We start from the raw sequence: 20,788 nt of genomic DNA, 5'->3' as shown, positions 1-20,788 counted from the left end.
ATTGCTGCGCATGCTGAGGGACAATCTTCGCCGCATTAAAGCCACACCTCCCACTCGACACTCGTCCGCACATGCCTGCGCGCCCAAGTAGTTGGACGCGTTCACGAACGTCCTGGTCAGGACGGATGCAGTCGGGAAGCCGCTGCAGCCTCCATACGAAGGCCCCTACCGTATTCTCGTGCGGGGAGAGCATTTCTTTCCTATTTCGCTCCAAACGCCTCACCATAGCCCTTACTTACAAAGCTCTTACTGACAGGACTATGATCTTGCCAGTCCTTATGTATTGTGAACTCTTGGCCGCGTTCGAGAGAAGAATCCTCCGAAGAATTTTTGGCCCCTTCATGAGAATGGACGATTCCGTAGCCTACATAACGACGAAATCTATGAGCGATACCACGACCGTCAGGTTGTGGATAAATTCCGGTTCAACAGGTTGCGGTGGGCGGGTCACTTAATCCGTATGGATGAGGATGATCCAGCCCGGAATGTCTATAAGGGCAATATCTATGGTAGAAAAAGAAGACGAGGCAGACCCTACCTGAGATGAAGCGACAGTTCTTAGGGATATCGAATTGGTGGACCTCGGTGCAAAACTGGGATGTCTGGAGTTCCCTATTAAGACAGGGCTAGACCGGATACCGGTTGTTACGCCGTTGATGATGATGATGAAATATGGATATTTCGAGAACGTCTTGTTCCCTTCTTCAATGCTGGGTATATAGACACAATGGCAAAGTTTCTAAATCCCGAGAAACTAAAATGGAGATCGTGTATGTAGATACATTTACAGGTTTTGGGAATCATTCTTTTATTATTTTTTTACGATTTCTAGAAAATCGAAGAGTGCCTTATCATTTTTATCGGCACTAACGAGCAGAACTTTTCACATAAACGAGGCAACAAAGTCCAATCTTACACAAAGCACTCCAGCCACTTTCCACCCTGGACCCTACGCGGTTTGTCTTATAGGGGTCCACTTTTTTGCTGATTAATTGGTTATAATTCAGAAAAAGAAAACATATTAGGGAAATAACGGCGAACTACTATAAGAATTCCCCGTCTGGCAGTGAACAGAAGGTATGGAAATGTGTTTTAAAGATCCGCTAAGGCATGAAATGAGTAAGCAAAGACACAAACTTTATTAAATATTATGGGAAAGCGATAGCGATCGCAAATTCGTTGATGAGAGGAGAACCTCCTCCACGAATGGGTCTATATCGGTCGAAGATGGGGAACTTAGTCTATAATTCGCGCGCATGCGGGCTGCAAGTTGATATAGTTTGAGTAACATGCGATCCGTATCTCGTCCATGAGTTGCGGTATTTGGGTTCCTTGGGTGTGAACTTGAACGACATTAGTCAAATATGTTCGTAATGAAAGTTTGTTTATTGTTTTCGCAGGTGTTTCACGAATTCTCGTTATATAAGGTCGAAGTCGTAATCATTAGGCAACTACAATCTAGTGTCCACTTACCTCCTCGAAATTTGTCATTGTTCCGGAATTTTGAATGTTATCTGCAATTAGAACCACAAAAACACGATATTATTATCAATGATTACTTTTTAATGCACTACACTAAAAACTAGTACAGAAAGTCCGGGTGCCGGCACGGAGGTGAACCGATCCCCATAAGCGATAACGAGATGCGGTCACGCAATGAACATATCCCGCAATTGAGCCCAATTAGAGCGGTCAAAGTCGAACTGGAATCCGCATTTTCCACACAAAGGAAGGGAAGCCTCTGACATCAGCCACGGCAATGAATTCTGTTTATCGCCTCTAATTAACCATTTTTGTACACTGCAGCGAGCCGTGTGAATGAACTCGCGACCAATGATCCCCGCACTGCACTATGCCTTACAAATGTGAAATCGCTTCAGTGTAAATTCCCGAATTATTGGATTTTGTCAATGGGACGCATATCCTACCCTTCGCTGCAAAACTGTCGACCAACCAGGGACCTAACGAAACCGCAACCCAGATAGATACGCGTCAAACGCCCTCGACGACACCTCCGAGCGAATTTGCACAACCGAATGAAAACACTTTCGCGACCAAACAAAACGTCAGTGCGACGGTGGTCCATGCGCTGAATGCGAAAAGCCATAAATCAAAACAATGAACGAGAAATGTCGCGGTAATGAGAGAAAGTCAAAGAGAGCAAGTGAATCCGCTGCTACCCGGCAGCAGATGTCGCGTGCAACCATGCGGAAGTCAAAGAACATAACGAGCTTCTGACACAATTCAGCTGCGGAGAGACACCGCGAAAGGCGGAAGAAACGAGTGAAATTGTTGTTAGCTGAGTTGCTGATAAAATCAACCATTTCCAGTTGATTTGAGCTGAGCAGGAAAACCACGTTAACGTCGCTCGCCGCAAGCGGGAAGATTTGTTTATGTTTATAATTTTTGTGGCTGCTCAGTTTATAGCATTTACTGAAGCACAGTTGGGACGGGTCGTACAAACCTGAATTCAAAGGGTCTTAGTAATGGAGCGTGTTATGGAAAACTGGTATCGTTTAATATCTTGTACTTCGGAACGGCAAGACATTAATCATTCCAAGAATATTACTGAAGTCATGAAGGCCTTCAGGTTGAATTCCCAGGCAAAGATTCTCGAAGACACAATGCCAACCACTTGTGTTTCGACAGCGTTTGAAGTCACAAACATTCCTAATCCGAACGTACGTTTGAAGGTCAAGTTGATGGCAAAGAATTTGTACTAACTACGGAACATTATTAATTCAGGGACACGTTAGTATTTAGATTTTTCAGTGCTAATAGGTAGTAAACAAGACTGCGACCGGTTTCCTTAGGTAACAAAATCTGGAGACGCGGTATTAGGTATGCTTGGGTATAAAGTAAAAAAGGTTTTTATAGCGCGCTTTCCTGAACTTCCCCCTAAAATCTGAAAGTGGAGTTTTAATATCTTGGAAGAAGTGTCAGTGGCTGCCAACGGGTGGTATATGGTATGTCCCTGGCCGAAAGTGTAGATTGGTACTGACGATGGAGCATAAAAAATGAATTAACATCAACAGCTCTCCTAGCAAACCCTATCTCCACTTCCCGGTGGTGATTGTTGCGAGTTTTGTTTTAAGGAAAAATGACAGAACAAGAAGGACGAAGGTGAGTCTCCTGCGTTTAAAAATGGGACAAACTGCGCTAATTGGTCTAACAGACTGGAAGTTGGGTAGAACTTACAAACTTATATGGAAAACACCCTGTTACGAAGACCTGGAAAAATCCTCGAACTGGCTGCCAGCACAACGACGGACCCGACAAAGGAAAAGGAGAAACAATTTGTTCATTTTTCCATGGAGAGTGGGCTTCTTGAACAGGCCGAAAGCTGCTCAACAGATACCCTGTCCCAATATAAGACTGATATGCCTGTGTTGCAAGAGATACGCTGGGCAGAGAGCTGCTTCCTGGAGAAGAGTCGCTACACCATATATTATAGTGGTCATCCAGTGAACCATGTGCTCGGAGTATGTTTCTTAGTCAGCCGAAAAATGCGCCAAAAGGGGCCCACACACAAACGTGCGCCTCTCCAGACGGGACCACTTTTAATCAAATTGACCACGTGTTGATCGAACGCCGCCACCTCTCAGCCTTGATTAATGTCAGGACATATAGGGGGGCCAATATAGACTCGGATAAGTACCTCGTTGGCATGGTGCTTTGAGCTCGAATAACAACACAGCCCAGAATCCCCTCTGATAATCAGGTGAGAGTTATTAACACTGAAGCCATCCAGAACACAGCCCTCCACAGCACCTATAAAAGGGAAATGGATGCAGCAATAACCGCAGTCAACGGAGATCCTGGAGATGAAGCATCAATAAATGATCTTCACAATCACCTGAAGAACGTTATCATAAATATAGCCACAAACATCCTAAGCACCAGCCGCAAAAGGAGTCGGAATGGCTGATTTGACGATGAATGTAAGCTAGCAATGGAACGGAAGAATGCCGCATACCGAGTAATGTTGCATTCTCAAAGGACGCCCACGTACTCGAGGAGGGCGATCAAACCCGAGTCTGCAAGGGACTCATCTGAAGTGGCTATGGTCATGAAGCCTCACCGGAGGTAAACTGGTACCATGGGAACCGGGATGGTCCCTTGAGAGCATTTCCAGGAGGATGCGCTCTCGGACCGGTTATTTGCGGTTGGCCCCCTCGTGGGAATTCCATGGTGGTTGCGGTTATGCCTGCATCGCGGGCAGAGCTCCTCGGAGCTCAAGCTTGGAGTTGCACTGTACAACTCGGGTACTGTAACCCTTAGTTGCGGCAGATGTGTTAGATAAACCTTGCATCCACTGGTATGAATGCTGAGCCTGCACTCAATATAAACCAGTATCGCTGTGCTAGTCATGGCGGAGCTCTGATTGTGGTCTCCAAATCAATCCGTGTCCGAAGAGGACTGTGGGATTATGCCTACACGGCAGGTACTCACGTTAAATGCCCAGGACTTTCATTCTCAAAGGACGCGGGCACGCGGAGACGTACCACGAACTCTGGCGAGCGCAGAAGCGACTTCACAGATGGAAAAAGGAAGCCAGGAAAAAACAATAGGTCTGTGAACTCGAAAAGTACAGGAAGTAACCGCACCAGGCACGCAAGTTTTACCAACAAGTCAGCAGGATGAAGCCTTATACACCTCGATGTTCATCCTGCCGAGACAAAGAGGGAAATCTGATTTCTGACAGAATACGCATATTGGAGCGATGGATTGAGTACTTTGATGAACTACTGAACAACCAAAACATCGGCGAGTTGGAGGTCCCGCCAACTGAAGACGACGGACAAATTCTACCACCAACAAGTATAGAAGAAACAGTCCGTGCAATTCATGGGCTTAAAAATTATAAGTCGTCAGGAGCCGATGAAATTACAGCCGAATTGTTTAAATATGGAGGCGATCAATTACAGCAAGTGGTTCATCAACTTGTGCTCAAGGTGTGGGGCAGCGAATCAATGTCTGACGACTGGTAAAGAAACATTATCTGTCTCATACATAAAAAGGGAGATAGCACACAGTGCAGCAATTATAGAGGATATTCTCCGTTATCTTGCTAGGCCGGATAGCCCCATATGCCCAGAACATCATTGGCCCATACCAAAGAGGCTTCACTCCAGGCAAATCAGCAACAGATCAGATCAGCATAGCCAGGGTAAAACTGTACACGGCCATGAGAGAATTCGGTATCCCGACGAAATTGATAAGACTGACTAGACTGATCCTGACCAATGTGCGAGGCCAGATAAAAGCAGCAGGATCACTCTTAAGGCAATTCGACATCAACAACGGTCTACGACAAGGGGATGCCCTATCATTCATCCTCTTTAACCTGGCCCTGGAGAATGTGATCTGCGATGCTGAGGTAAATCCGAGGGGTACGATCCTCTTTAAGTTCACCCAACTACTGGCCTATGTTGACGATATCGACATCATGGGAAGAACGAGCCAAGACATACAAACTGCCTTCATCCAGATTGAGCAGGCGGCGATTGGCGCGAGATCTTGGGCTGCACATCAATGAAGACAAGACAAAAATATGGTGGCAACGTCAGCACCAAAAATCAACCAACCAACAACATCAAACCGCACTGGTCAAACACGAAGAAGAATAAGGATAGGAGAATACAACTTTGAGACCGTTGACAATTTCTCCTATCTAGGGTCGAAAATCACAACCGATAACAACTACGACGATGAAATCCGCGCACGGTTGTTGGCAGCCAACAGAGAATATTTCAGCTTACAAAAACTGTTTCGCTCGAAACGTCTCACCATAGGGTCAAAGCTCTTACTGTACAAGACTATGATCTTGCCAGCCCTTATGTATTCCTCGGAGACTTGGATTCTTAGCAAGAAAAATCATCGGTAACTCTTAGTTGCGTTTGAGAAAAGAATCCTTCGAAGAATTTTCGGCACCCTACAAAAGAATGGACGATTCCGCAGCCTGTATAACGGCGAAATCTATGACTTTTTGGTTGTGGACAAAATCAGGTTCAATAGGCTACGGTGGCGGGTCACTTAAACCGTATGGATGAGGATGATCCAGGCCAGAAAGTGCTTAAGAGCAATATCTATAGTAGAAAAAGGAGACGAGGCAGACCCTGCCTGAGATGAAACGATAGCGTAGGCCAAGACGCCAGGCAGTTTTTAGGGATGTAAAATTGGTGGATCTCGGCGCAAAACTGGGATGCTTTGAGTTCTTTACAAAGGGGAAGGAGCTTATCAACTTGGCTCTAGCTGTTAATCGGGAAGCAGATGTATATCTACTGGATGACTCCTTGAAAGTAGTGGATGCGCACGCGACATCGATGAAGTAATGGAACCGAATAGGTAATTAGCACATGACGGGCTACATAAATAAGTAAAGCATGACATACCAAAATTATGCTTTTGATTGGCTGCCTTGACTGCAATGGAATGCCTGACATTTAATTACTTCACAATGTTTGCCTTTTACAACGATGTGAAATTTGCTGTTCTGTGATCAAGAACTGCTATAGAGTACACGATGCCTGAGAAAGTGGTCTGGTGTCGAACGATGTCATGTCAATCTCTTCAATATTGTGTCCATCTCAGTGTGAACGGCGCCTGGCTGTGATTGGGTAGGACTTGTGGACATTTTAGTTGTATTCTTCGTTGTATTGATTCAATCATATCCCCCATATTATCGTCAAATTCATTAGCAGACTCTAGTTTAAATGGACGAAAGTGTCCGATTTACGGATGCAAGTTTTCTCAGGACCGTTAAATTGAATGCTTGGGAAAAGCTATTTTCCAAACTCATCTCGTTAACGTATCGCATGGAATTCAAAATTGTGCAGCATGACTTTCAACAAGTTGATAACTCGCGCTGCCATCTTCTACCCCATAAAATGCTTTTAACATAGTTGAACATAGTTCAGACTCTTGACATGGGTTCTACAGATGTAGATGTACTATAACGCATCGTCGGATATGATTTCTTCTCACTTCACCACGGAACTATTTCCGGAAATCTCATGCGGACGTGTTTTATTTCTTCCTAAAGAAATAATCGGACATGACTGCTCCCAAGATATCATACTTCGTAACCTAGGGACTGTGTATTATCATATTTTAATCGGAAGTCCGCTGATACCAAGAAGAGCAGCTGGAGAGAGGAATGAGCTCTTCATCATGATTCTCAGTCGTATAACATCTGATAAAGTTCCATTTTTTGGGCAAATCAGCGTAACATGCGGATATGGACTGTTGTTCCAAATAATAGGTGTTAATGTGCTCAAACAGAATGAAGCTATTGGCGTTGGCGATCTCCCTGTGGAATTGATGCTTGTAACTTCTGTAGTTTCTGCAAAGTTGCTACTTGTATCAAAATATTGCGATTCTGAGGTCTTCCCAAAGGAAGGAAGAAAGGGATAATCGTTGAGCTTGCAAACATTTCAGAATTCAAATAATTCATGCATTTTTGACATTCACCGTGACCACGGCACAGCACTTGCCAGAAAGCATCACCTCGCGAGCCAAGTCCACCACTCTTCCCACCGTGCCAACAGTAGAGCGAGCTTTCCGGAAAACACATTGTTCATCCGCAAGACCATTCCCGTCCTACACGACAGGGAGCAATCTATTGTAGATGATGCGCTCGAACATGTTCCCCATAATGTCCAACAAACAGATAGGCCGATAGGATGCTGGGCCCTCCGGTGGCTTGACGGGTTTGGGCAACAACACCAGTTTTTGCCTTTTCCATTGTGGCGGAAATACGCCTTCCGTCATACACGCCTCGAAAGTATTTATGAACCAATCAGATGTGGTCCCCACCGCCAGCTTCAGTGCTTTATTAGGGATGCTATCCAAACCCGGAGCCTTGCCATCGCCGATCCTTCCGCAGACCTCCCGAAGTTCCTCCTGGGTAACGCAAGGTATTACATCCACATCGAATTGGGCGTCCGTTTGATAGCTGCTCCCCGTATGGTGAGGAAAGAGCGTGGTTACAATTTTTTTTGTAGGAGCCGTGGACAGGTCACCTGAGGCGACCAGCCTGTAGGCCATGCCCCAGGGGTTTATGTTGGCATACACACACAGTCGCCTAAAGCAATCTCTTTTGCTCTTACGAATGGCCTCCTTTATTCTGCCGTTGTAACGTTCTATAATTCCGTCCGTGATCGAGTCTTCCCTCGGATCGCTGAAACTGCCTTCTTGCTCGATGGCATGCCGATCTTAACACCGCGATTTCGTTATTTTTCCAATAGTTTGACTGTTTGCTTGGAAACTCTCGCCTCCGGGGCATAGCAGCGTCACATGCCTTGGTCACCCATCGTGTGATTCTCGATGCCATTTCGGTCGCCGTACCATTCAGGACGTATTGACCTCCAGAGCTTCAGAGAACGTATCCTGCTCGAACGCTCTCGTCGTCCAGCCCGATATCCCTACTCGGTTTCCGCGAGCATTCAACCCACCACTTAGCCCACCAGCGACTTTAATAAAGATCGTCTGGTGGTCGCTTTGGGTGTAATCCTCACTAACATACCAGGTAGTTCCCCTTGTCAATGCGGTGCTCACGTACGTGTGGTCGACGATAGAACCCAGGCCTCTCTTTCTGAACGTAGATGAGTTCCCAACATTAGCAAGTACAAGATCCAACTGGGCAAATGCCTCGAGCAGCATACGTCCTCTCTCGCTTGTCCTTCGGCTACTCCACTTACAGGCCCAGGCGTGATTTCCGGGGTATGACTCCTTGCGTGCAGCAAATGGTGCAGCATCTCCTCGTATTAGAGAGCTAGGTAAAGCAGGTCCTTCAGTCTCAGTCTCAGTCCAACCTTTGTTCTAAAGGTATTAGTCAGCGTGTTATTTGTTTTGATATGCGATAATTTTACTGAGATGCCGAAGTTCTAAAGTCCACGGTAGTGAAGTATCAATCGGTCGGTACTTGATCATCCAGCTGTAAATTTTTAATGTTCCTAAACTATTATATTCTGATAGGTCCTTCCCTTAGAATGAATAGTTCTATCTCTGTGGCATTGGTGTAAAAGTAACCTGGCAGATCATACCCTTAGTCTGAAGAAACCTAATGTTTTTTTGTAATAATAGAGGTTTCCACAAGCAATTTTCCCACACTTTTATATAGTAACCACTTGTCTATTATCAGTCATACACAATCACTTCCTTCAGTGAGCCATTCGCGCAAATATATTCTACACGGTGTGGTGTGCAATTTCCTCAGCTGGAATTATTGGTCCCTGGTTTTTTGAGGAAAATGAGGTTACAGTGACAGTGAATTCGGACCGGTATGTAAACATGCTACAGAATTTTTTTTTCCCACGGCTAGAAAATTTCGATTTGGGGGACACTTGGTTCCAACAAGACAGTGCAACAGCACACACTTCAAGTGCATCGATGGCTGTTTTGAGGGAACACTTTCCAGAGCGCCTTATCTTAATTAGAAGCGATTTGGAATGGCCGGCACGCTCTCCCGATCTGTCTCCTTGTGATTTTTTTCTATGGGGTTTTTTGAAATCCCGTGTTTATGTGAACCGTCCAAGAACCCTACAAGATTTGAAGACCAACATCCAAGAAGAAATTGCCAACATAACACCTGCTATGCTAACAAGAGTCATGACAAACGCCAGAAATCGGTTTACGCAATGTATGGAGAATGGGGGACGTCACCTAACAGATTTGATCTTCAAAACAATGTAAATAAAAACTTTAGACATGTACCTACATTATAAAAAATAAATAAATATTTTCCGATGCATACAATAGTTTTTATTGAGTTTTGAAAAAAGGAAGCTATGCTGCCGCACCCTGTATTTTATGATGGGCTTGAGGGATGTAGTAACAGTTAGTATTTAAATTTCGGACTCCAATGATTACCATATTTGCCAACAGAAGTCAAAAGACTTTCAGCTTTTCAGTGGGGCCTTCAAGTGGCTCTTATCTAATCGATTTGATATATTAAATGCAAATTTGAATGTCGACCTCCATCTGGGCGATTGTTACTGTTTGCAGACGCAACTGTTCGAGGAAGTACATGCAGATGTTTGCAGCATGCCTAAAACCACAAAGAGGAAATATAATACCTTATTTTTACGCCCGACATTGTTCAAACCTCACTATTGAAATTCCACATTAATTTAAGTATAGTATTTTTCCAGTAACCTCCGTTTGTTATGTAATTCGGTTCAGAGTGAACTATGATCAGCGAATTCATGTCTGAATTTCTGATTTTACAGAAACTCCGAATGTATGTTTTTAGATGTTTGTGCTTATTTAATTTTAATTAGTTGCAAGCAACAAGGAAAAGCGTAGATTGCAGAAATCTCAACTTCATGTAAAATGTACGGAGTGTAAGGGCTTTGTAATTTATAATATATTTGCATTGTAAATTCGTTTACTTGTTAGCAATTAAATTCATGGCGCATGGAATTAATGGTCTCTACAATAGTAATAAACGTAATTATTGTTTGAAAGTACATAATTTCCCAGAATACCTTGAAATAGGTTAATCAGTAGGAATTCAAAAGCTTTCGAACCTAGAGTTGTATCTTTGTAGATGTGAATTTTTAATATGGTGATGTTATTAAGAGCAAGATCTAAACGTTAAAAGGCAGAATACGTCGTATAGAACATGCTACTTAATCAAAATCAAGCGAATTTATATTCATTCAATATAATAAAAGTAGTTAGAGTTTTCTAACCAAGTGAGCGGGCACCTTGGCCGACAACCATTTATATGCATTTATTCTATGACAGAATTGAAAAGCCTCAATGGGAACAGGTTCTAGAAATATGATAAATAGCAATAGCAAGAAATATAATAAATAGCATAAATAGGTAGCATCTCAGGGAAAATGGTTTTACAAAAAAGTCAATCAATCTAATACAAGATGACGTACGAGGATAGTGCATTTGCTAGGTGGGATGAACGTCAGTCTATCGGTCTCATTCCTCGAGGTCGAATCTTGTTTGCATCATAGATGTTCACCTTTGTTTTCGTGCTTGCACAATGTGTCCCCTCAGACACCACCTGGTCGTGGTGGGGGAGCTTGGTAGTTTACTACTACACTAAGAGTGTCCAAAAACATATGAAGACGGAAACAAAGGATTGTAACTCTTCAAGGGGTAAGAAGTCACAGACTTCGAACCCACCCGCGACTTTGAGAAATCAGGTCGTTTTTGTTCGCTTACGAAGAATTCTGTGGAAGACAGGCTCTCCACTTCAGTGGAAAACCTACACCCTGTCAGCCAAAAAGGATAGTACAGCAATTCCCTTAATGAGAGGAACTGGAAATCTGACTGCGGCCGGCCTGCTGGTGACACTGTTGCCTAACTCTTCTAAAATACGGAGGACTCGGCAGGAAGACATTTTAGCCGCAAAGGAGAAGGAACTACAGGCTTGCCTGTCACAACCTTCTCCTCCGCCTGCACCCGGAAAAATGGAAGAAAGGGAAGCTGGCAATGCGTGTGTAGGCAACTGGTCTAACGCCGGTATGTGAAAACAGATCCATGCAGCTCAAACACCGTGAACCTGGGAGGGCTGCTAGTCGAACGACAACGAAAGGCACTGCGAAAGAAGGCGAATTTTCTTTGGAAATGAGGACATGAACGTTGCTACACCACCAAACGTGGCGATATCCAGAGAAATCGGACGCAAGAAAGCGGAACTTTCGGCGGAAGGTGAGGACAAGCTGGTAACCCCGATGAAGAGGAGAGAACGCCTTTCTCTAATTCCCAGCATGCCTACCTCAAAGGAAAATCCACAGAAACCGCCCTCCACGAGGTAATTGGTACGGTTGAGCGGTCGCTGCAGTATAAGCAGTATACCCTAGCTGCCTTCTTGGATATAGAGGGAGCTTTTAACAATGTCAGTACCAAAGCAATCAAGGAAGCCTTGACCGGTATTGGATGGGAGGGGTATTTGCGCATTGGATTATATCCATGCTAAGTACCAGGATAATCCAGTCGGAACTTGGAGGCAACCAATTGACCAGAGCTGTGAAAAGATGCACGCCCCAGGGTGGCGCCATCTCACCGGTGCTCTGGTTAATAGTAATGGACGAAATTTTATGAACATTGGACAGCAGCGGGGTGAAGGTGGTGGCGTATGCCAACGACTTGGTGATATTAGTATCAGGGATGTTTCTGTCCATTATGAGCGACATCATGGAAGGAGCGCAAGATGCAGACTCAGGATAAACCCAACCATAACGCAAGTGATGCTGTTCGGTCCTAGTATCTAGGAAAGACATCATGGAATTTTCCAGAAAAATGCTTTCTTGTAGAGCGCGAACGTAGCAGAGATTTTGAGTTTTAGGTTAATGACGACGACCACTCAAGATGCCACGGCATTACAAACGGAGGACTCGGTGCAAAAAGGGCGTCAAGTCTGGGACAAAGACCGACGATTACGTGTTTGAATGGTTGAAGAAGAGTGCGAGATACCCAAAGCAATCTTTCGTCGCATTTAAACAGATGGCCTTTTAGTGCGCAAAAATGGTACCGAAAGTTTTGATGAATGAGATGAACGAACAGTGTTTATTGAAGTTCCAGGAATCTTATGACCGCAACGGTATGGATCCATGGCTGCGTAACAGGGTTCGATGCGTTCGAAGAGAAATTTGAAACAATTGGGGGTTGCACCATGACAACGCGCCAAAGCACATCGTGCTCATTGTCTCCAAGTTGCTGGACAACATGGGCGTGACAACGCCGACCCAGCTGTCATACGGCCCCGATCTGGACGGACTTCTTTTTATTCCTAAGGATTAAAAGAATTTTGAATGGAACTCAGTATGGGACATTAGAGACTGCAAAGGTAGCTACGAAGAGCATACTGAATGAGATTCCAGTTGTCGGCTTCCAGGGCGCCTTCAATGATGGGGTTAACACATCGAATCAGAGAGATGATACTTTAACAATTCATAAATCTACATTGAATAAACGATTAAAAAAATCATTTCGGGAAGTTTTAGGGGAGATCCTGTATGCAACCTTGTATGTAACCCATGTTTCCAATATCAGTAACACTTTCAATTTCGGAGTAAAATCAACAGACAGAAGGAGCTTAAAAGCCTTTTTCTCAAAGTCACTTTTTTCACACCGTGACAATGATTTTTCCGAAATTACTGATCCGATCCTTCTGAAATATTCATCAGTTATTGTACCCATGTATATTTGTCATGTCAGAAAAGGATGATAGCGAAAAATGTTAGACCACCTAAACTGATAACACTGCGCACGGAGAGTATCTAACCATACCCCACTTCCGTCAGATTTTCATGTGCCGAAGGTCAGTAGCGCGTGAACGACAGCACGATGAAGTTCGGTAACTACGAAAAAAATCGCAATTATTGCGTTGCGCCAATGTGGGAATACGGAGAAAATGATTCGTAGTTTGTTAAAAAAGCTGCCGGTAAACGAACGATTCGTTTTTAGGACAAGCTCAATACCGTGAAACAGCTGATGTGTTTGACAGGCCGCGGGAGGGGTACCCGCGCTCCTCACGTCGCCCGAATATCGTGCATGCTGTGCGTGAGCGTGTTCGTCGCAATTCTCTCCGCAAGCATAAAAGAATGTCGGCGGAAATGGGTGTTTCAACTCGAAGTATGAGTCGTATTTTACGAGAATATCTCAGTCTCGGTGCGTTAGACATATGTTAACGCCAAAACTGAAGAAAATACGACGAACTCGGTATGCTACTCTTCTGCAATAATTTCCCGGTTAAAAAAAAAATCGCAAAATTCTATTTTCTGATGAAAAAATTTTCACCATCGAGGAAAAATTCAGCCGACAAAATGATCGAGTATATGCTCACAATTGTTATGAAGCCAAAGAAAATGCTCCAGAAGTCCAATGTCGTCACCATTGGACTTCTTCATGGCATCGTGGGGCGTCTCATATCACGGAGTAACTGATATTCATTTCTGCGAGGCCGGCGTCAAAACTAATGCGAGCGTGTACGAAAAGATGTTAGAGGATGTAGTCGAGCGATTGAGTGGTGCTTTCAGCAGAACTCGGCCCCACTCACAAAGCCAAGATAATTCAGCAATGTTTAGCGGCCCATGTTCCTCACTTCATAACCGCGGATAAATTGGCCTCAAGCAGCCTAGATTTGAATTCATTGGACTAGAGCCTTTGGACTAAGTTTGAGGAGACTGCCTGCAATCGAACTTATATCGACTTAGAGAGTTTGAACCCCAGCATCGTGCGTGCAGCTCGAGAGATGTCGCTTTATACCGTGCATGAAGCAATCGATGCATGGCCTCACAGACTTCGGGGCTGTATAGCTGCTAGCGGCGGCCATTTTGAAGAATTTTTTTTCATTTGAAAGTTCTTTGTTTCCCTTTTTCTAATAGTGTACTTTTCGATTGATTTGGTTTATTACTTCGTGAGAAATAAAGATTTGTTTGACTCACAGAACTTATGGCTATACAATGTATATTCAACTGTTCGCCATTTCGTTATTATTGCATATAATTTGATGACATCGATGCTCTGGGTTCGAATCCCAGTCGTCATGGATGTCTGTGTCTGTCCGCTGATGTGTGATTATAGCTAGCACAACTTTAGGTGTGATGCTAATGAAACTGAAGCAGGGTCTATATAAAAAAATTGTAGAAACAACAATAACAGCAAAAAGACTGTTTGGATGTCCTATACTCCACTAAGGAACAGGAATTACTGACTCTGAGAATGTATTGATTGAATTAGAAGAGAATTACATCAAGATCTATTTCAGAGGTTTTGAAGGAAATTCTCAAAAAGGTGTGTTTTTAGGGTGTATAAAAACTAGTTGTGTTTTTATGTTTAGCGCAAATCAGCTACAAGAGGTTCCAAAATAGTCATTAGACCTAGCTGCGAACGAAAACGCGGAGACGAGAATTGCAAAGGGGGGCTTGCCATTGTGGCGGTTAGGAAGGGCAGAAACTTCAGCAAAAGCTTTTATGGCAAGTCTTTCGATGGTCCAATTAAGGACGTTCACAAGTGGACAATGTTACTCATCCACGGCAATGAAATTGGAGAAGCACTTCATTATAATTTCGAATCGTATTGCATTTAAGTCTGGCATACAAAATGGCTAATCAGTTTAACATACGGTAATGCAATTCCCCTAACAAAAATAAAGCCATTGCAACCACTTATTTTCACGAATGGGTTAAAATCGTTGGGCATGACCATCCGGACTACATTTTATATTGCTGAATATTCTCATTAATTAATGGAATGTTCGTTACATGGTATTCAAAGCTACCTGGACTTAACACAATCTAAAATAAACGAGTTTTGCGAGTGTGCCGGGCCGATAGCTACCCACATGTTAATTAGAAGGCACAGGTGGTATAGTGGACTGCAACTTATATAAAGTTCTAGTTATTTTTCTGGGTACACCTAGGGGGGTCATGCTAGAGTTACATGATGACGCAGGATAGAGGAGCAAAGACTTCTCGGCTAGCACTGGGAAAGATTAAAATGCCCCGGTAGAACCGGCAGCGATGTTGCTAGATCTTATTGATCATCTATGCACCTATAAGGGTTCTCAGCTATCTACTAGAGAATATAGTGACTACCTGCTGCCTTGGGGAATGTTTCAATAGAATAATAATAATAATAATAATAATCGTTGGCACAACAATCCATATTGGATCAGGGCCTATAAGTGTGTTAGAGCACTTCATTCAAGACCGTAACGGTACACTACAGTAGACTGTAGGAGACAATGTGGTCAGCATTGCGCTCGCCCGAGACTATTACCTCAATAGAATATCGAGATAAAAAGCTGATAGGTGAAATGGTCTTCACTTTAGTTGTGACGTAAAATTCGGTTGTAAATCATTATCTTCATTAAAACAGAGGCAAGGGAACATGCTCCTCTTGTTAAAGCGCTCAAAGCGATTGCTCATATTTGGGACTTTAATTTCCTATTTTTACAACCTTTGTATTGTTGCTTCTCATTTGCAATTAAGGAAAAACTAAATGCTGTGTAATTGTATATATTCTAATGTACAATTACCATTCATAATACTAATCATGGGCTTATTAGCATTCATCAATAATTCAAATAGTAAGTTTGAAAAACACAACTAACCACTTTTATCATAATAGAGTTCATAACTTCAATAAGTATATAGGAGTAATTGTTTGCTCCAAGCTGCATGGTAATTATTTGTAATTGAATATAGTTCTTATAAACGACGGACTTTAAACTGCAATTAATTCTGTATTTGAAGCTTATAATTCAAGTGTTGCCTAGCACCTTCTCAATAAGTTGAGAGACCTTAACTCGCTTCCTCGACAGTAGATGAACACTTACTGATTGACGCAAAGGAGGTAATGCATCTTTCGTGGCCTTATTTAAAACCTCGGAAATCTCTGCTCCGTGAGGGTCACCGACTGTATCTGTAGTCCTTAAGGTGATTCTGTTTGCTTTTCATGCACTACTTAGTTTATTTCTGTTTTTTATTGATCTCTCTTCAATTCTTTTTTTAGGGTTTTGTGTAAAACAAAACCTTATTCAAATGGATTCACTGTCTGTCTGTGTGTTACAGGCACTCTTCTCCAAAATGGTTGAACCGCCCCGATCGCAACTTGGTGGAGAGATGGAGAGAACTATAAAATCCTACGCATGTAGTGAGTGAAAAATAAAATTTACGTGGAGTTTAAAGGGAAGGCTATAAACTTCTCTATTTTGGTAACCCACACACTCAATATGGTGTTGGCGTTACCATCTCAGAGGGTTTCCGTGCTGCCATTAAAGAAGTCGAACGATTTCATATTCGGTTGATGAAGCTCACCATTAATTATATCAGCTGATCGCACTATTCACTTTTTCACCGCGTACGCACCACAAACAGGTCGACCTCATGCCGAGAAAGATGCCTTCTGGCAACATCTCGATGAAAGGGCCTGTCACGTGCCCGCTGACGACTATGTCATTGCCGGCGACTTTAATGGTCATGTGGGTGAAAGAGCAGACGGTAACGGGTGCCATGGAGGAAAGGGGTTCGGAGTGCCCAATGAGCGTGGCGATTATGCGGACACTCATAACCTTGTACTTATGAATACATGGTTCATCTTCCTACATTTTATAGTGGGAATAGTAAAACGCAAATCGACTATGGTCTCATAAGACGCCGACATTTTACCACTGTCACTGATTGCAAAGCCGTTCCCAATAAGACCATCGCACCTCCACATCGCCCATTGATTGCTGTCCTGCGAATTAAGCCACCGATAAAACATTAAATGGTGGCGATTTCGTGAGAAGAAAGAAGAAATGATCTCATTCACACGATTACCGATCATTACGAATGTGGAAGAATCGTGGAACCAAATGAAAGTCATGATCCACAAAGTGGCCTCTGGAACCCGCGGGCTAACCAAGCCGGGTAAACGGTACATCAACCGAGATACTTGGCTTTTCGAATTGGAATTTTTCGACGATAAAACGCTGGCCAATTGGCAAATTTATAAGAATGTCAACTGGGAAGCAAAGAAAGCAGTCGCTGTCACCCGGGCGGACTATTACATAAATCTTTACGATAAACTGGACATTCGGGATGGCAAAAGAGATTTGTATCGACTTGCCAAAAGGCGTAACGAGCTCACACAGGATATCGAACACTTCTGTTGCGTTAATGATAAGAACGGTTCTTTGCTAACCGTCGAGCCGCAACGGATAGATGGCGAGAATACTTCGAGCAGATTTCAACTGAAAAATTTGCTCATCCTCCACTTCCACAATCATTGCCGACATTTGGACCAGTTTCACCTGTCAGCGCAACTGAAGTTGAGGAGGCAATAAAACGAATGAAATCGAAGAAAGTTACAGGACCTAACGACATTGCATTTGAGCTCTGGAAAGCAAAGAGCTGGGATCCAACACTGTGGTTCAGTGAATTCTTTAATCGGGTTATTCAGAAAGGAAGAAAACCATCTGATTGGCAAGAAAGTGCCACAGTTCCAATATGGAAAAAGAAAGATAGCCTAGCAGAATGTTCAAATTACCGTCCGAACCGGTTACCTTACCATACCATGAAGATTTTTGAATGCATTCTTCACAACCGTGTTCGCGAAATCGTTGAAATAACCGTGAAATAAGCCGGATTTGTCAAAAACTGCGCAACTACTAACGCAATACACACTGCGCGGTTACTCATGGAGAAACACCGTGAAAAGCATCGTCCTTTTTACATTGCATTTCTGGATCTAGAGAAAGCGTTTGACCGTGTGCCACATGAACTCATCTGGTATGCTCTACAACAACACTTAGTGTCAGAAAAACTCGTGCGCTGGGTTCAATTGTTCTACCACGATCCGAAAAGTAAAGTTCGAAGTATGGCGGGTGTATCAAAACTGCTTCGTGTCACTGTTGGTGTTCCTCAAGGAAGCGCCCTCTCACCACTCGTCTTTATTCTTGTTATGGACACAGTCACACGGGACATTCAACGTCCAGCGCCCTATACACTGCTTTATGCAGATGATGTTTTCATAGCATCTAATAGCAGAAATGATCTTGAGCAATTTGTCCAAAAATGGAATGATCGCCCCATGCAACACGGTCTCAGATTGAATCCAAACAAAATTGAATTTTTGACAATCGATCGCCATGAAACAGGCACAATCACTGTCAGCGGCAGTGATCTGCCCAGAACTGAGCGATTTAAATACCGCGAGTCATCGCTATCAGCCAATAGAGAACTGCGTTATGAAATTGCTACACGCATTAACGCAACCTGGATGAAGTGGCGTTCCACAACTGGTGTTATCGCAATGTCGTCCGTCCTGTCGCCCTCTATGGTTCTGATTGTTGGCCGACTATAAAAGACAATCAACGTGTCTTGCGGTAATGGAGACGAAGATCTCTCGTTGGACTACTGGTGTGACACGTTTTGATCACATCCGAAATGAGGATATTCGCAATCGATATGGGGTTGCACCGATCATGTAAAAATTGCGAGAGAGGCGTCTTCAATAGTATGGTCACGCAATTCGTGTTAACGAGAATTCATTTGCCAAGATTGGTCTGAACATTGAAGTCGATGGTAAACGACCAAAAGGCAGCCCAAAAAACGGTGGCTTGATACGCTGGGTGGGGATTTAAAAGCCTCGAGATTGCATCCAGATCAGGCATTCAATATTGTCAAATGGTGAAACCGATCACGACAGGCCGACCCCGCTTGTGAACGGGACATAGGCTGAAGAAAAAGAAGATATATTGATGATATAACCGTGAGTTTCTTATGAATCAAAAGAGCCAACAGATAGTTCATATACCGAGAAAACTTTTCTATGCTATGCTGAGATGTTCACTTATTGAGCAAAGTGGGATGCTACAGTCTGGGTAGGGCTGTACCACTCAACGCCGACAACGATGCACACGCCAATTTAAGATCTCCCACATACATATATATTTAGCTATACAACCAGTCGTAGGAATGGAATGCAGCACGAAATCAACAAAAACAAATAAATTGGACAGTTATCTGTATCTGGATCACGACCCATGCTTGAGAAGTCTAAATTTAAATTTCTCAAGCTTCATAAAACATACTTCACAAAGAGTATTCCCAGTTCTAATCGTTATCGCAATTGTTTAAAGCAATCTTGGGGGTAAAGTTCGGAGCTCTTTGGATTTTGGTCTGGCTCGCCGCAATGATAAGCGTTATCTTATCAAGTCTGAAAAAATACTGTCCACTCGACATATTGTTAGTTTATCTTTGACTTTTTCTTCTCTGGCTGCACAATTTCCAGCAATTGAAAAACTTCATCAGAAACTCTATAATAAAGTATTTTGCTGGCACGTTGGCGGCATTGAAATTGATTCAAAAATGATTGTTAATAATTATAGCGAATGTCAGTTGTTGCGCTAAGGTCGAGCGCAAGCTCCGCCGTTGAAACCTGACGCCTTGAGTGAACTGGTTTTTTCTTCTTCATTTTGCAGCTGCTGCCATTGCTAGTGTAATACTTCCCCCGAGGACGGGAGCCGCTTTGTGTGGATGCATGTTGCACACGGGCGATAAGCGGTTGCTCCAATATAAAGTATGTACGTACATTTTGTATTGATAATTAGCAATTTCTGATGCAACCCACGTGCGCTAAATGATTGGGAAATTCTTCGTAGTACTAAAAACAAATACACAAATGAATACAAACCAATTCGAAATGGAAGATCAACCGCAAGTTTCGTTGTAACCGACTCGGTATCGTTTCGCGGGCACCGGGTCCAAGGTTTCACACTCTACTGTGAATTTTTAATGCAAAATTCAAATTCCGAAGAAACACACTGAACAGAAGTCGCACTGCATTCACAATAATTTGTTAATCGAGCGCGCGCTGAGTTCGAATTTAAATTTGGGAGTTATTGCTTCATTCACACAGAATCTGATTAGTTCAAACTTTTCTTCATTCAAACCCTTTTTGAGAATATAAACAAATAAACACAAGCGCGGGAGGTTCTCGTATGTGAGATGTACAAGTGCATGAACGTACACTGGATCTAGGCTCGAGTTACCGCACCGCAGATGGAAAAAGCGTGTGTTCGCGAAGTGATAAAAGCAGACTGTGCTGAGCCTTCAGTAGACTCTTGCTTACAAAATAACCGAAAACGGAACGGAAACCGCTCGCATCGGATCGGAACCAGAAGAGAGAAAGGTTTCCTACGGTTGCGCGGCGGTAACGGCAAGTTGGTGATTTAATCCGATCCGAACTCATGGCGGTCATTTTAGCCTTGAGACCGAAACTTTGAACTTGGCTTTTGATTAGGCCCCGTAACTTTGGAATTAGCAATCGG

General features: G+C 43.4%; 1 protein-coding gene across 8 annotated transcripts in view; it reads right to left on the bottom strand.

Moving 5' to 3' along the window:
- Nucleotides 1–20,788, bottom strand: part of LOC119646976 (aldehyde dehydrogenase, dimeric NADP-preferring) — a 129,974-nt gene that overhangs the window by 44,553 nt on the left and 64,633 nt on the right. For 6 of the 8 annotated variants that reach the window (XM_038047684.1, XM_038047683.1, XM_038047681.1 and 3 more), the window contains exon 4: nucleotides 1,474–1,514. In XM_038047684.1, the coding sequence (XP_037903612.1) occupies nucleotides 1,474–1,514 (41 nt within the window). Of the gene's footprint in view, nucleotides 1–1,473; nucleotides 1,515–1,928; nucleotides 2,078–20,151; nucleotides 20,638–20,788 lie in introns of those variants that run through there. The other 2 variants (XM_038047686.1, XM_038047687.1) reach the window with 2 other exon arrangements.

Source organism: Hermetia illucens, chromosome 1, assembly GCF_905115235.1.
Source record: "Hermetia illucens chromosome 1, iHerIll2.2.curated.20191125, whole genome shotgun sequence".
In the NCBI taxonomy this organism is placed as follows: domain Eukaryota; kingdom Metazoa; phylum Arthropoda; class Insecta; order Diptera; family Stratiomyidae; genus Hermetia; species Hermetia illucens.
The sequence above is the reverse complement of the archived record's forward strand: the minus strand, read 5'-3'. Positions and strand labels throughout refer to the sequence as shown.